Raw genomic sequence first — 17,367 nt, 5'->3', positions numbered from 1 at the left:
AAACTTGGGTTCCAACAGGAAAGTGAATACACAACAATACGTAAGAATCGAGAAAAATACTACAGTTGGCGCTAGAGGTCTAAAGAAATTCTAAATTCTAATTTTAGATAATGATGATAGATGATGGTGCGCACCGCACCGTATTAGGTATACCGTACGGAGGGACATGAAGAGCCAGCGGGGCTCCAATACGATAGCCCAAACCTTCTGAGCTACATGTAAAATTAAAATAAAAACCAGCCAAGTTCTACAGATGACAATTCTAAGAAGAAATTGAAATATACAAAATTCAAAAATATTCTGTAAGTTGGCCTCAGGGGCTTTTTCACAAGTCAATACACATACACATTACAGTGACATTATATAGTGACATTAAAAATACATAGCAACATTTATAAATACAACAGCCAATACCTGTGGAAAACATTACACTACAATATAACAGAGATTTAAGGTCTCTATGTTTAATAATGTCCTCGATATCAGAGAAAATACTACCTAATACTGTGCTAATACTAATAAGATTTGAAGGTGTGAAGGCTTTCCAAAAGTCAAAATAAAATTATACAAAATGAGTATTTCGCGTCAGGCCTATTAAGCTATTAAAGTCTTATAAAATAATGCTTCAGAATACATAACTATGTTTCCGATAAATCAATTCAAACTCTTCTAGGCTCGAGTCCTTACCAACACTACAAACAGCTGGCGTTATCTGCCGAGAAGTGTAGTTTAAAACTTCGTTTTAAAACAATACGGACGTGTATATATTTGCTCGTGTTTAATTAGGCTTCCACAATCATCATTACTTACTTCTAAGCTAGATGCAAAGGCAAATAGAGAAACCGCTTTAAAAGTTTCTGACTTAAATATAAGGATGACTCAGGTTTCTCGGTTTGAAACATACAACATATACCTAAATGAAGCGGCATATGCTAAGACAGCTGGAGCCCGATTTCGATTTATTCGAAGTCGTTTCAAAACCATTTCAAAACGTTACAAGTTATTAAATCTGTATATTTATTTTGTAATGTGTGCAAAAGAGAGTATTTTATTTTATTGTATGGTATTGTAAATATGAATCGGGCTCTAGTTCTCGTCACTAGTACGTCCCTTGTACCGTGAAATACTTTGTGTGGCAGCCATTTACCATTTGTCGGCTCACTAGCGGCAGTGGCGGCCGCGGTCATCAACAAATCCTGGGACATCACTATGATTGCAACTGGAATTGAATCTAAATTGCGATGTTAATTAACTCTTCGTGTCTGCGTTATTTAGATCACTGACTACACTCGTGTTCATTATTAGAAATTAACTTACAGTTGAGAGCGTGTACATATTTCACGAGATTACCGGTATGAATTTTATGCATTTAATGACTTAAGTTATTTTTATTTAAGTGGCTACCTCCTCAAACATGTGTTGCTTTCAGTCTGAATATGTTTTTTCAAACTTCTTTCAGTTATTCTACCTATTTCTGGATCTCCGTATGAAAATATTTTCTTACTATATGGGTAGGGATGTGGTACCTGCTTGGTAGGGATGGGACACACTACTTACCTATTTATCCGTTGACATACGTCAAAAAGTTTGTAATAAAAGGCTAAGATAGCTCTTTCTTTTCACAGTGAGAGCGACCATGGCTTTGAGCTTCTTTAATTGCTATGTTATATTGTATGCTATATAAGACTAACGAAAATGCGGACAAACAATACCTTATGACTCAAAAGTTTATGGGAAACAATAGAGACCCGAAACAAGCAATGTATTCAGTGAATATGTGAGTGCAATCAAAGACGAAACCTTAATCCATTGACACAAATAAATATTATAGGACATCATTACACAAATTGACTAAAGTCCCACAGTAAGCTCAATAAGGCTTGTGTTGTGGGTACTTAGACAACGGTATATACATATAATATATAAATATTTATAAACACATAAATTCATAGAAAACACCCATGACTCAGGAACAAATATCCGTGCTCATCACACGAATCAATGCCCTTACCAGGATTTGAACCCGGGACCATCGGCTTCATAGGCATTGTCACTACCCACTCCACTAGGCCTGAATGGTCGTCAAATTAATTAAAACTACTTCCCGCCATCTTGTTGTAGAAACCATCGTTGGGAATGCCATTGTCAGTTGCCATTCCTATAGATGTTACTTGACCAATATCTGGAAATCCTCCCAAGAAACTAACAAAAAGTAAGTATTCAACACAAACGAATGTGACTCGTATAAAGGTAAGACTTTCCTTCCCGCCAATTTGTTTCAATTTAAACTAAGCCGCTTGTCGATATGCCCGGGAATAGGTATCTTCCGGGATCTCAAGAAAAACACAAAAAGATAAATATATTGTGGTATTACGCACCAGGAAAACGGATAATATATATTAATGTTATTTTTTCGTTGCAAATTAACAAGTATGCTTTCGATTGGTTTTGAAGAGGGTTTAGACAATAAATTGTTTATCTTATAACAAATTGTACGACAGAAAATAACTTTTTTATTATTAAGATAAGTACAATAGAGTATAGCGGATTAAATTAAAGGTCAGTAGTGTAAATATGGAAGATAGTAGATATTGGCAGAACCCAAGTAAAAACGACATTAGTCCATTTTACAACACAGAAATTGACTTTTTGTACATACCTATTTGAGCAAAATTGTTAATCTATAATTAAAATGTATAGTGTACTTTAAAATTAAAACGACTTATTCATTTTAGAGGGATCATCATAGATTCGGGTAAATGAACACATCGTTTTTCTCAAACATATTTTGTTTATGTAGCTACCTATGGATAGAACTAAGTTCCGTAGACAACGCACAGCGTTGAAATTAGGGACCTCGAATTTGTAACAAATTTTATTATAAGGCTGTAAAGGACTTTGGAAGGATTATTTGAAATTCAAGCACTAAGGGGTGAAAATACGGTTGAAAGTTTTGAACGTCTTCGACGCGGACGGAGTCGCAAGCAGAGACTAGTTTATGGTAGGGGTAGGTACTTATGCTCTTTATATGTAATTGGTTTTTGTTATTGTACGTGGTATTTGTTGACTTATTTTCGGGATTTCGGTCGTTAACGTTATTTCCTACATGTCGAGTGACAGATCGGCCATTGACAGCGTTGACGTTGACGTTTGGCACATTCGCGGACGTCGTTCCATTCGTCTCGTTCATTTCGACCAATGAGTCTTCGACCGATCGAGTTTTCCGTAGTAGATCGTTGAACGATGTGACGCTTTCGCGAGGGACTCGTTTCCGGATCCGCCGGTTTAACAAGCCATAGACAATGTCGATTTGAATGGTTTCCTCTAACGAATATGGCAGCTGAGCTATCAATGCACGAGTTTTACATATAAAAATTTCTGTCTTTTCGTCACTTTGTTCTTCTCGAAATATCTCTCGAAATATGAGGAAAGGTGCTTTCCGTTTGCCAAATGCATGTTGTAGGTCGGCAATGGCCTCGTTCCACGTTTTGACGTTTTTACGAACACCATTCCACCACGTTGCCGCGAGACCGGTGAATAAAAATGACAATCCCCGTAATGCATTTTCATCGGATATATTAGCACAATCTTTGTATGTCTGAATACCATCGATAAAAACCTCTAAGGCGTCTTCAACGGATTCTTTAGCTCCGCTAAAGCTGAGTTTGCAACCGGCAAAATGTCTGTCACGTTGATGCGTTGTAGCCTGAGTCGCCGTCACTAACTTCTCACACAATTCGTTGTGTGATTGTTGCATTTGTTGCAACAACATAGTTAGGTATTCTTGTGGCATCGTCAAATTAAAAGATGGCTCCGGTGTAGCTGACGTCGAAGATGTCAATCTTCGCACCGTTTTCGGTATTAAGATCAGCGGCAGCCATGTCTTTTTTGGGTGGCATCTCGCACGCGATTTCCACTCACTACACTATCTCACAACACAATCCGAACGCTGGGCGCCACGTATAACCGGGGACGGTCAATAAGGGTCCTGTGTTTTACGTGAAACAGCCGTAAGGGGAAATAACACTCACTGAATAAAACTATGAGGTCGCGCGCACGTTGCATCTCAAACGCATGCCGGAAACGAACTATTGATATGGCGCACGCGAGGTGATTGAGTGATTGATTTAGAGTGAATGTGATGAATGGTGAGTGTATGAAGATTAAGGGGTTCACAGACGTGTGTATGATGACGGTGTGTCTACACGTCTGTGTGGAATTGTAGGTTAAGGAGGTGCTACAGTAGTTTATTTTGTTTCTAGGTTTAAATTTAATGTTTTTAATTTGTAATAGGTATTATGTCTTTCCCATCACGGAACAATGGTGTTCCGGACCTTTGGGAGGCGTGCGCGGAGCCGAAGCCAACACGTAGAGCCCCTTTTGACACTTTAATGAAATGTAAGGGGTGTACCTAGCGGATGTTGCCCTTGCCCGTGTCATGGGACGCACGCAGAGGCAGCACCCGCCAGGGTGTAAGGACTATTTGAGAGTTGATGGAATCTAAAATGAACTGGGCTATTGGGTGAAAGCGATGGACTAAATACTGGGCTATGGGATAAAAAACCGGTCGCCTGCCTAATAAAATGGTATTCAATTTTATTTCCGGCAGACGGTGACTCGCCCCCACAAGATGGGCCCCCACAAAAAGCGACATCTAGGATGGCTCAAGGGCAACACCGGTGTGAGCGGCTCAGGGGTGTCGAGAGGTGTACGCCGCTTTCTACCCAGTGGCTGCGAGCAGGCAGCAGCCAACTCGCGTCTTATGCAATTTTTCACTTCCACCCCTGGAGCTTATAGCTCTAACGACTCCACTCTGGGCGGCCGGTTAAGGCAAGCCAGAGGCAAAGAATCCTGTCCCACCCACCCTCCTTGCGGCTAACAGAACTCCCCAGGAGCACTCGGGTACGTGAGGTCGCTACTCCCCAACAGCTCGCCACAAGCTGCCCTGCGTTGACTGATTGCACTGGTAAAACCAGCGGGCGATGGGGTCATCACATAGGTATTATTATTATTTAATTTACTTAGTTCGTGTAGTTTTTTTTAAAGTTATTTTTTGTGTTACTTAAGTTAGTTTTTAATCACTAAGCTATTATTAACTGTATACACTTACCAATATATCATAAACTTAGCCATACATTTTATCTTTAGTCCCAATGTCAGTTTATGGTATAAATTAAAAAGAAAGTGAGTTACATATATTTTTTTTTAGTTTCAAGAAATAAGACAAAGACCCCACACTAGCGTCACCCGAGCGTCAGCGTCTAGTCAATTATATGGCTGCTGCTTGACGCAACAGCCATATAATTACTTACGGTTATTACTAATGGTTGCTTGGCGCAACTGTGTGGTGACACCATTTTCCATAGCGCTGACTAGACGCCGACGCTCAAAAGGCGCTAGGGTGGGGTTTCTTAACGTGTGAAAGGGTGAAAACAACCAATGCACTGAAGAATTAGGTCACGGTCACGGTGCGGAGTTGACTATCTAATTAACTTTGAAGAGGAGGTGTGAGCCCAGTTTAAGAAGGGCTTATTTAAATGAATCTTTTAATTGAGTTATAACAGTTTAACCTAGAGTGCCGGTTACGGGACACAGATTTGAAACAGGCTTATCTTAGTATAGCTCTTAATAGAGTTACGGCTTTTCATATTGGTATGGGCACGAGGATAGTAAGGTTATTTATAGTGGGTGTGAAACACTTTAGTTCATTAGAGTGAGATGTGTTCATATGCAAGTCTTAACTATTTTTAGTAAGGTAAACTACAAAGGCATTTTGCCCAGCAGTGATAGGTTATTGTTGTTACCCATAAATTCTATAAAATTTTAAATTTGTCCCAAGTTTTATTATTTTGAAATACGAGGGCTGCCGAGATGCTAGATAACATTATCTCAAGACAATAATGACTGTATCTTAGAGAACCAATCTGTGGGTAATAGTTTGCCCTTTTTTTCTCCTTTATCTAGTTAAATTACAAACGTAGAAGCTTTACCCCCTAATTCATATATCTCAACAAGCCCCAATGAGTTAATTTGTTTTATCCCGGTAGTTGCTATGTCTTATCCTGTAGTTGCTATGTTTCATCCTTGCTTGCATACGTCACACCTAATGCAGGTGGGGGTAGGCAGTTACCTACTCATTGGGCGTTGATAGAAGTGGTGGTGGGTGTTGGAGCCAAGTCCCGTAGTAACTCTAATCCTAAACTTCTGGGTGTCCTAGGGACACTACAGTCCTCTTTCTTACAAAAACCTATAAATCAAAACAACACATCAATGACAAACAGTATGCCGACTCGGTCTCTTTAAAGCAAGAGTGAATAGGTTATTACTGAACCGGTGAGCTCCATCTTAGGCTCTGTCTTCACTTTCCATCAGGCGTGACTAGGGCCAATCGCCGATCAGTTTATAATTATAATATACTTATACCTAGCCCAGTCTCATTGTCCACCCTAACTTCAATCCATAGGCTGTTCACTTCTTCTACAATAGTCCCAATGCCTGCTGCAACCGGTTCATGGGTTTCTATTTTTGCTCCTGTGAACAGGTTCTATCTACATGACATTAAAGCTCTCCAAGGGGCCTCTAAGTGTTGGGTCAATATCCCCACGCAAGCCTATCAAATGACTGGGATTTATAGGCCCGTGAAATCCAAGGTAATACAAATGATAATAGAAACCATTAATAACTAATTCAGGATTACATCATGTTTGCGAATGACGCCAATATTTTCGAACTCAACTTGTGTGGTTTTCATCAGGCGTTAAAGGATTTTATCATAAATATTTTATAATAAAAAATGGTGCAGTCTTTGACAAGCACTTGAGTTGGAGTGTTTGCGAAGCAAATGCCGCTGATTGCCTGTTTGCCAATGTACTACGTACAACATTTTTATTTCCTTCGACATTCCGCCCTGAAAGTAAAATATAGGCAAGCTTTATGTACTTATTTACCTTTGCTCTTAAATAATTTAATACATATAAATTTTAAAACCTTAAAACCTTTGTAAATTATTTAGTGTAATACTAGTAAAACATTTATATTTACATTAAAATTTTATTTCAAGTAGTTCGATTTGACTTACTTGTTATTTACTTAATTAAAACAATTCTAAAGGTTAACAAGCAGCTTAAGTAGAAATGTTTAAACTATTAGGGGAATCTAGGGCAATCCGCTCACCCAGTGCAATATGTATAGGATTTCTTATTTTCGCTTATAGGGTATATTATTACTTCGTTCTCAAAATTATTATTAAATGTAGTTATATGTTTTGCCAAATGTAGAGAACGCCTAAGGCCTTACTTTAATCAGTACCTAATTTTAATGTTATGTTATTGTCTGTATAAATTATGCAATATAATAAAAAAATCATGTGAACAAAAATTAAATTTTGCTCATTGTTTTCAAAAAGCAAAGTACGCTTTTTAGGCTGGTTGACAAGGTAGACAGAAAATAGCATAAATGAACTAAGCACATAAAATAAAAGCTAGAAGTTATATTATTTTCTGTCTGGTGATGTTGTTCTTTTGCAACATTTACATACTTTTTGCAAGGAATAAATGGGAAAAGTGTTACCATTTTACACATTTACACTAATACATGTACCTACCTAATTTACCTACTGTTTTCTGCAAATAAATATTTTGTTTGTATGCTTGTTTGTGTTTGCGTTACTCGCTGTGGAGAAATGCTGCCAACAGCCACGTCACTCCGCCCTGTCATGTGCAAATACCTATTATCGGAGGAATCCAGAGGAAGCGTTTATAGGTAGATACTCTTGTTAACCCGCAATTTCACATTCTGATATCCTTAAATAGTAAAGGTGAATTTTGGATATACAGCGTGAGAGTATTAACAACGAATAATTACAACATTTAACTAATCAGATTTCTCAATTCGATTGACGTCGGTGCCGTTAAGACACCCTCTTACTGTATGTGCAGAAAAAAAAGAAAATGCAAACCATTTTAGTACTTCGGTGGGTATAGCAGTAGCTGGCCAGTGCTTAGGAGCCTCATACCCAACTTCACCAGAGGAGATGAATTTTGACTCCAAAATATCTTATTTAATACAAACAGCGTTAGGAATTTAAGAGGCTGGCCATTTCATGCGCCTCCTCGCCCTGGGCATTTTCGTTATAATTATTTTTGAAATATGTTTCAGAATTTAAATTCTCACACAAGACTCCATGAATGATAAAACACCGTGGGGTTAATTCTGATTCGTAATGATTATTTATTAATAAACATAATAATATGAATAAGTAATTATGAAATTGATCTTCACTTCACACACAATTGCTTTTGGTAACTGTAGTTACCAGCTGTCACCCTTATTTTATTATAATAATAGAGGTAACTGAAAAATATGAAACAAGTGAGTGGCTAGACTAGTATTTTTTGTATCTTTTATTTAAAATGACGATCTTGTTATGAAATTCCTATTATTAAATTTGATCTGTATGTTATCTATAATAATGACATCAATAAATGCCTCATGCCTCATCTGAAAGGCGGATTTAATGCCTCATGGCACTAAGTCCGCCTTTTGTACTATAAGGTTTTTTTGTGCAATAAAGGTTAAGTAAATAAATAAATTGCTCTAATAATTAAAGATGATATATTTGTACGACTATTCAAAAGTGCTTGCAGCGAGACCTACTTGAATAAAAAAAAATTGAATTGGAATTGGAATAAGCTTATCCCAAATAACTTATTGCTACAGGCTACTAGACTATGTTAATTATAAAGTCAACAGCGAGCCATTGCCGCGGATTATTCCTGACAAAGGCCCGACTGCGATCTGCCGCGATTTTCTCACCCCGAAACGTTCAGTTGTGAGCTCCAACCACTGAATAACCTTCTTCTGAGGTGCCCCTTTTAAGGATTCATTTCGTGGAACACATACCTAGATCCAAAAATAAATTAAAACTAGATACTTATCTGTATTTCGAAACGTGAAATAAGAATACACACATATCATATTTTTTGTGAATGGAAATATAATCTCGACGAGCAACCACGAAGATAGACATTCGACATCTTGCATTATAAGCCAGAGAAGACACATTTCGACTTTTCGACTACCCTATGGAGCACGGGTAAATCGCAACAGATAACCGCAAACTCATAAATTCCGTCAGCGGAGGCGAGCGAGCAATGCGTCAAACAGCAATAACATATTTTTTTCAATTACGATGCAATTCCCATGTATCATGCGCCGTGATGACCCGAATTGGAATATTTGTGCAGACCTTGCGGGATCCACTTTTAGGTTTGAATATTTTATACCAAACTTGGATGTTTGATGGAGCGTTTATTGGAATTCAGTAATGAATTTTAGTTAAAAGCTCGATTATTTGGTGCAATCTCTATTAACAGTAACACAGAATACACGTACATCGTACATAGGTGTACCTCGTTTGACCGGGATATGGACCGTGATTGGAAATATCGGGAGCTCGAAAACAATACGAAAGGTAATCACGGACCATATCCCGGTCAATATAAGTCTAGTGAAACTAACCATGAATCATTCAAAACTGTTACACGTGGGTGTCTCGGTTAATGCACATTTATCAACAATAATCAGGTAAAAGTCTATACAACAATCAACATGCGTATTAATTATTAGTGCTACTACTAGATTTATAGGTACTCTATTACTTACCTACTTGCACATTTGAGAAACAAAGTGCAGTTGATTCGATAAAAGTCGACGCAACAACAACACGACAACAACAACGACACAACAAAAATTGGTACAGTACCCCTAAGATTTTGCGTGTCCAAAACATCCTCGGCGCGCTGATTCTAAATCCCATACAAAATAAGACTTAATGCAAACGCGTACGTCACGTTTCGCCATCGAATAAATTGACACCAGGGGTACAGAACATATTCATTACTTGGGTTAAAATATATTTTCGTTGTCTTGTTTTTTGTCCTCAAAAATGTGACGGAGTATAGATTTTTGTATAGGTGATTTTTAATTTTTCTCATGTAAAATATAATGTACAGATATAAAGACATGCAACAGTATAAGAAACCTTTTCATTTATTTCATAGAAGCCCCAACACAAGCGTGACAGAGTAGTTAGAAACAAGACAAGGAAAAGAATTTTGAGCCACTTAATCAAATAACGTTAAACCCCAAAAAAACGGCATAAACATGCGAGTTATTTCCCGAATATCGAATATCCCGAAAAAAACGTATCTTTTAATATAGTTTAGCAAATAAACTGCCATAATAAATTCCAGAGGAAAAATATCCCTCGCCCCGTCCAGTATCTAATAAAGTTATCTTTAAATCGATTAACAAAATGAATATAATCTCTCTAAAAGCGATTTTTGATTACTCCCAACCTGACAGCTGGAAGGAAACCGAGGGGCAAATTAATTAAACGTATTCAAAAACCGGGCGCCGAGTAATAAGCTTAAAGTTTTAATTGGCCAATCTAGACCCTTTGAGAGCAAAAAAAGATTATTTGAGCGTAGTAATATCTAAAATTAATTGGACTGAATGAGAAAAAGCTTATTTGGAGCCGCCACGGCATATTTGGCAAGCTATTGAAGGTTTTAATGTAACATTATAAGAAAAAAGGAATTTCTTAATAAATGTGGATAGTTCGATTAGTTTTAAAAATAAAAAAATACCTACTACAACTGTACAACTAGCTAAATTAAGTATTCTTGATTCTATTCAAATTCATGTATTTTGAACAAAATAAGGTATTACAGTTAAACAAAGAAAAAAACAATTTTGGGTAAATATACTGTCAAGCCAAAGAAGCAAGCATACATAATTACATACGAAACATATCAATAAGCTGCCATTACATTTTTAGCAAGTTAATAGGTACTCGTACTCGAACCGGGAACCTTTATAAATAAAAAAAAAGCGGTGGTGGCCGAGTGGATATGACGTTCGACTTTCAATCCGGAGGTCGCGGGTTCAAATCCTGGCTCGTACCAATGAGTTTTTCGGAACTTATGTACGAAATATCATCTGATATTTACCACTAGCTTTTCGGTGAAGGAAAACATCGTGAGGAAACCTGCATACATCTGCGAAGAAATTCAAAGGTGTATGTGAAGTTCCCAATCCGCATTGGGCTAGCGTGGGGACTATAGCCCGAGCCCTCTCGCGCATGAGAGGAGGCCTGTGCCCAGCAGTGGGACGTATATAGGCTAAATTATTATAATTATTATAATACTCGTACTCGTACTAACTAAAATTAACACGGAACATTACATTAATTGTAGTTTGTAGGTACTAACAAGTTTACGCAAATGAATAAAATCTCTTCGTGGCCTATGTGAACTTAAAGAGGGTAAATAGTATTATGTAAAACATAAACCTATTTTAGGAATATTTGTATAATAATCACCTTGTTCTGGTGTATGAACAGGTGACGGAAAATAATTTTGTGTGACCAAAATGATTTTTAGTCCTTAAGATTCTGATTATTGTATGTAAGTATGTAAGATATACCTATGGGCCTTTGTTACATAGCAATAAATGATTTATTATTAAGGGTGCCTAGACATCGATACCTTAACACAACTTAACACTTATTACATTATTGTAGCGGCCACTCGCAGACTGATTAGTGCGCGGGTCAGCCAATATCCGGCAGGTGGGAGGAAATCAACTCGGCCGCAGGAAATGTACTCATTTGCTGCCGATAACCGCTAGCTGCAGTTATGGACTTCATTACAGATACGGGCCGTTAGCGAAAGGAGAGTACTTATTTCGGGAATAATGACAAATATTTGGCACGTAGAATTGAACTAAGCTAAATCTACACGAGATGTTCAATGAAAAAATGTTGATATGTCATCATTTATGTCAAATTTATATAAAAATATGACGTCTATAATGACACCCTCACACATTGTTCTTTTCAATTCGGTGCAACCTTATCATAGACGGACTATATTTTGATTGCAAGAATATTTATTTTTCTAAGAGTAACTAACTTTGTCATTCGGTGGGCCTTCAATATTATTCGTCTAGTCTCAAATAGAAGAAAAGATTGTTTCGCTAAAATATAGCAATGATTTCCTTAAAATCAATTGTTTATGAATAAAATGCCTAATACAGATATGAGGCCCATTAGGCATAGTATCAATGATGCTGGCGGCCTTTAAATTAATTGTTTATGAATAAAATGTCTGATACAGATATACTGAAACTACGAGTATAAGTTCCTGTGACATCGGTATCCTGACCGATATTATGTACCGTATAATGTAGCGGCCACTCGCAGACAGATTACTGGCGCGGGTCAGCCAATATCCGGCAGGTGGAAGGAAATCAACTCGGCCGCAGGAAATGTACTCATTTGCTGCCGATAACCGCTAGCTGCAGTTATGGACTTCATTACAGATACGGGATATTAGCGAAAGGAGAGTATTTCTGGAATAATGACAAATATTTGGCATGTTCTTCTATACCCACAGCTTTCTTATTGTGCGCGATGTATCTCGTGTGTAATGACCAACTTAGCACACTTGTATCATAATGTTCTATTAACTTTGATTTTGATTTAAGATCACTCCTTCAATTTTATAAGAGCGAGCGCAAAATGTGATGGAAGCGACTTTGCTCATGAAATTTCGATTTTAGTTTTTCGCGTCGGGTCGGTTGCCACCAGGTGTTACCGCTAGAGCAGCCGATCCTATATCCAGGTTCGGCTAGTATAGATCGTGTCATTCACCACCACCATGCCTTGACTCGTATCGTCATGTTATTAAAGGTTAGATTTGACAAATCTGCGCGTCATCGTGGATGACACGAACTATACATATACATCATTTGTACTAATTTCCACACATGTCTGCACGGTAATGGTATGTATAACTAGGAGGTGGATTTAGTGCCCCAATTACTGCCGATCGAACGCAATGATTCCATTAAACATGCAAATTGTGTATGATCGTGGTACGCGAACAAGGCGTGCGTTGGCGAATCGACCATTAAGTAATATCATCACCGAGCTTTATACAACGTCCAGTTTATGCTTACCCTTTCACGTGTGTGGAGGTCAAAAATCGTCTGTTAGAACCTCGGTTGTGCTGAATAGAGCAGTAAAAAATCGTTCTCGGAAAAAGTGCAAAAAATAATTCAAATTCGGTCAGGATCCTTATTAGACACCGACAAGAGTTTGATGTTTTTATACCACATTGGTGGCTAACAAACATATGCTGCGCCTACACGCATGGACGGTTCGGTTGCAACTCCAGCGTTGTTCCAGGTGGGTTTGCGTGTTGACTACCCTTTAATTTTATTGTTAAAGAATTTCTCGTAAATCGTGGTGTACAATTTTAGAACATCCATCACCCTACATGAAACTGTGATTATAGTAGATTGTTAGCCAAGGGATGAAAGGCACTCATTTCTGTCGAGGTAGTTTGGCCAATAGTCCGTGACTGAAATGGTGCCTTTTATCTGAGTTAAACAGTCTATTTTTTATTAATAAAAATTACTTACTATAAACTTTTATAATATTGCTTGACTTGGAGGTAACGTAAGGCACCCTTCAATTAGCAATTTAGATAAAAGTATGGTGATTGATGCAATCAGAATGAAAATCGTACAACAAATCCATTTAATATCAAATTTTAATTTCTTATGAAAAAAAGTACTAGGAAACTAAAATGCTCTAGAGCAGAAACGTATAATCTTTCTAAGTACTTATCATGAGGCGTATTCTAATTTTTATAATATGTTATGAATTTGATCTGGATGTGTTATCGATATAATCTGTCAGAGTCCAAAATAACGTTTCTGGTTTAAGAACACCATATCAGTAGGTATACACCTCCTAGGCAGAGTTGCTTAGCATCGAGTATTGCTGAAAACATGATTTTTTGTTTCTTGTATTTTCCGCCCGAAAACATAGGAATACGAACTTCCAAATATTTTTTTAGAAAATAGTTGACCTCTAGTTTACTTATTAATGCTACTCATAGATGCTATTTCGGTCGTAATATTTTGGAACAAAGTCGCAGCCATGAACCACACTCTGGACTACTACATAGCTCGTCATTGCCCATCAACACAGTCCAAATTTAAAAATATACTCATACCATCATAACATAAGACTCTTTTGTTTGCACGGCAATGCAGCTCTAATGAACTCGATTAATAAATCTAAACAGATACTTCCGCAATCCAAACCATTCTGTAAATTACCCAGTCGAGCAGAACACAAGGCGTATGTTAACCAAACGTAAAATTTTCGATTATAGTCCCTTTAGCCGAGAATATCTTGACAAATACCCTAATAAAAAGGCTCGGCGCCCAGCCGGGACGTTTGGAAACCCATTTACAAGCTTTATCGCAGCCATGGAAATAATAACTCGGGCCGTTATCGTCCCAAATTGATCTAATTTAAAATTATTGTTATCGCAAACCTTTTAATTTTATTACGGAGGATCATAACGGTTTTTTCCACAGATAACGCATACATGTTACTTTGGTTATAAATATTTGTTATTTTCCGCCGTACAATCGCAATAATTAAATTACCAGAGCGCTGTTTCGTCATACGATAAAACGTCGCAAACTGAATTACATCTCGGTAACTTTTTAATGAACTTCCACATGTCAATTATTCCATGCGAGATCAAATCGGGACCTTAATTTGAGTAGGTAGGTATCCGGGCTTTTATTGGGTCGCAATCGAGCCGCAGCAGGCCGGGTTCCTTTTGATTGACGCCGTATTCACTTGGAGGCATAATTGCCTCTTAAGAGGAGAAAACATTGCTGTAATGATAAAATATTATTTGTGTGTGACAGGCTTTGTGGCGGAATGTGTACAGGCCATATCTCAAAGACACCCGTTGTAATTAAGTAGACAAAGAGAGTTCATATTCGGCGGTGGGTGGGAGGGGTCCATTGTGCCTGGCTCGTTATCTGCAGACCAGTCTTTTTAGCTTTGTACAACAAAGTGCCTTCCCTGTAACAGTTAACTTGGAGATCGTTACTTGCTGTCCGAGCTGTTATGTTTTATATTGACGTCTGGCGGCAATAAATGGAGATTGGACAGCGATGAAGACTGATTATACGGAGTGCTCGTCGAACATCATCGACAATTATCCTATCAATACACGTATATCAGCATTTTATAGCCTCTTTCATCTTATAGTCCTTATTGAAGAAACATAATCGACGATTCAACAGTGAACATATTAAGGTATACCTAATATTAATATAGCTGTCAATGTCGCGTTACATTTTTTTGTCAATCCTAAAGATAGCGGTCGCGTGGTAGTGATAATAATTAGCAATAATATTAACTGTAATGAGGTACTTAACTAATTACATAAAGAAAGAAAGAAGAGGCTATTTACTTCGTTAACATCCCACACACATGAACATGCGTCAATTGATTCATGAGAGCTTTCTATTAGCATGGAGCAAATTTTACCCACACATCTAAGACGTTTCATGGAATGTCAATGACAAGACAAAAGCCACGAGAAACGTCTAAAAACAATTGAATAATAAATATTAAATAAATTTTACGTTCATAACCGCTGAAACGTAATTACCGTCAAAAGTCTGAATAATTGTGGCTTCAAATAAGACTGGTGACGGAAAATGCCCGATGTTATCTCAGACGCTAATGCTGAGAGAAAAAAAACTTTATTTTCTTCCATAAAATAGATACAAAGAGCGAGATTATCCGGATTTTAGGGCCGACATCGATTCAACGGCGTGGAAGGCAAACAATCGTCTTTTGTTGTCCATGCCCATTGAAGTTAGGTAATTAATTATACCCGCCGCCATTTCGCAGATTCACTTGCTGCGGCGCGTGGGGATTGACTCGCACCCTGTTCGGTGCTTCCACCGTTTGAACTGCTGAAAACTGAAAGATTTCAGCACTTTAATCGGCCCCATATGGCCCATATTATTTTAGTATTTACGAGTATTAATATTACCATAATAATTTAGCCGCGATAGGGCTTGGTTTGCAGTCCCCACACTTGCCCAATGCACCTTTGAATTTCCTCTCGGTGTTTTCCTTCATCGAAATCCATCGCTAGTGGTAAATATCAAATGATATTGCTTACAAAAGTTCCGAAAAATTCATTTGCAGCCAGGAACTTCCGGATTAAAAGTTTGACGTCAGATCCACTCGGATATTACCATTCACCACTTCATTAGCATGACGTTAATATATCTATAGTGGCCACACAAATGAAAAGCACTTTTTTTCCCGATTCACTCGCGTTCAAACGTGCGGTGATTCACTGACACCAAATGCATCGCTTCGAACATTAAAACTAACCGATACCTACTGCTACCTGATGCACGCAAGAATAGACAGAAGGCAGTTAATGCAGTCAATTTGGATATAAGTATTACATTAAGTTATGATACAATACCTATACCATATACCTATAGGGTATAGCTGCTTTATGAAAACCCATTTTCAAGAACCTAATTACTAGAGAAAGTTATCAAAAGGCTAGTTTTATATTAGGTTAGTTATAAAGGTTTTATATTTTAAAAGCATGAGCCAAGATTAAATTTAAATTCAATACAAAATAACCTCTACCTTTCTTTCTGTTTTGTTTCTGACTTTGATGTAACATGTAAGGATAATAAGGCTTACACAATTGTAAATCAATTTTTTTTATACTACGTCGGTGGCAAACAAGCATACGGCCCGCCTGATGGTAAGCAGTCTCCGTAGCCTATGTACGCCTGCAACTCCAGAGGAGTTACATGCGCGTTGCCGACCCTAAACCCGCCCCCCTCGTTGAGCTCTGGCAACCTTACTCACCGGCAGGAACACAACACTATGAGTAGGGTCTAGTGTTATTTGGCTGCTGTTTTCTGTAAGGTGGAGGTACTTCCCCAATTGGGCTCTGCTCTAGATCTGGAATGACATCCACTGGCTGCTGTGTGTGCAAATCAATTAAACTTAGATATACTTACTACTTACTTAACTTATATATCATTTTATTCGGCAATTTCAGTGGAATTGAATTATCTGAGAAGAATAATTATATTCTCAATAAGTGGTTTATTGGAAGATTTTAATTAAAATATTAATTTCAAACAGTTAGGGTCAAAGTCAGGGGTGAGGGTCTAAAGTTTTGGAATTAATACTTACTTCTTAAGTGTTTCTAGCAATGATGTCTAGCGAGAAACTGACTGATAGTAACTGTGCAAACAAAATGATTGCTACAGAATAATTGGTAGGTATACTAAAATTAGGTACATTAATTAGTAATTATGACCCCAGATGGGACTGGATGATTTTGGGATCGTGACCATAGAAGGTTTCCCATGGTACTGGTACGAAACGAAAGTCGTGAAAATACGTTTCGTCTACTTCGGGTCCCCAAGGCGTTC

At 37.7% G+C, this 17,367-nt stretch overlaps 1 protein-coding gene and 1 long non-coding RNA gene across 2 annotated transcripts in view; both read right to left on the bottom strand.

The window, feature by feature from the left end:
- The window catches only part of LOC133528230 (uncharacterized), a 225,261-nt gene that overhangs the window by 196,080 nt on the left and 11,814 nt on the right, over positions 1-17,367 (bottom strand). The window lies entirely within an intron of this gene.
- Positions 1,162-4,231, bottom strand: LOC133528456 (activity-regulated cytoskeleton associated protein 2-like). Its single transcript, XM_061865851.1, has 2 exons — positions 3,054-4,231; positions 1,162-1,219 (listed from the first exon to the last, which is right to left on the bottom strand). The coding sequence occupies exons 1-2, from the start codon at positions 3,791-3,793 to the stop codon at positions 1,162-1,164; spliced, it is 798 nt and encodes a 265-aa protein (XP_061721835.1). The 5' UTR covers positions 3,794-4,231.

The sequence above is a fragment of the Cydia pomonella genome, chromosome 19 (assembly GCF_033807575.1).
Source record: "Cydia pomonella isolate Wapato2018A chromosome 19, ilCydPomo1, whole genome shotgun sequence".
In the NCBI taxonomy this organism is placed as follows: Eukaryota; Metazoa; Arthropoda; class Insecta; order Lepidoptera; family Tortricidae; genus Cydia; species Cydia pomonella.
This window is presented reverse-complemented; position numbering and strand designations above follow the sequence as displayed.

Coding starts and splice junctions, on each gene's coding strand:
- LOC133528456 (XM_061865851.1), bottom strand. CDS start 3,793: ATGCCACAAGAATACCTAACTATGTTGTTGCAACAAATGCAACAATCA. Junction 1,220..3,053: donor AATAAGTCAACAAATACCAC/GTACAATAACAA, acceptor ATTCAATTCCAG/TTGCAATCATAGTGATGTCC.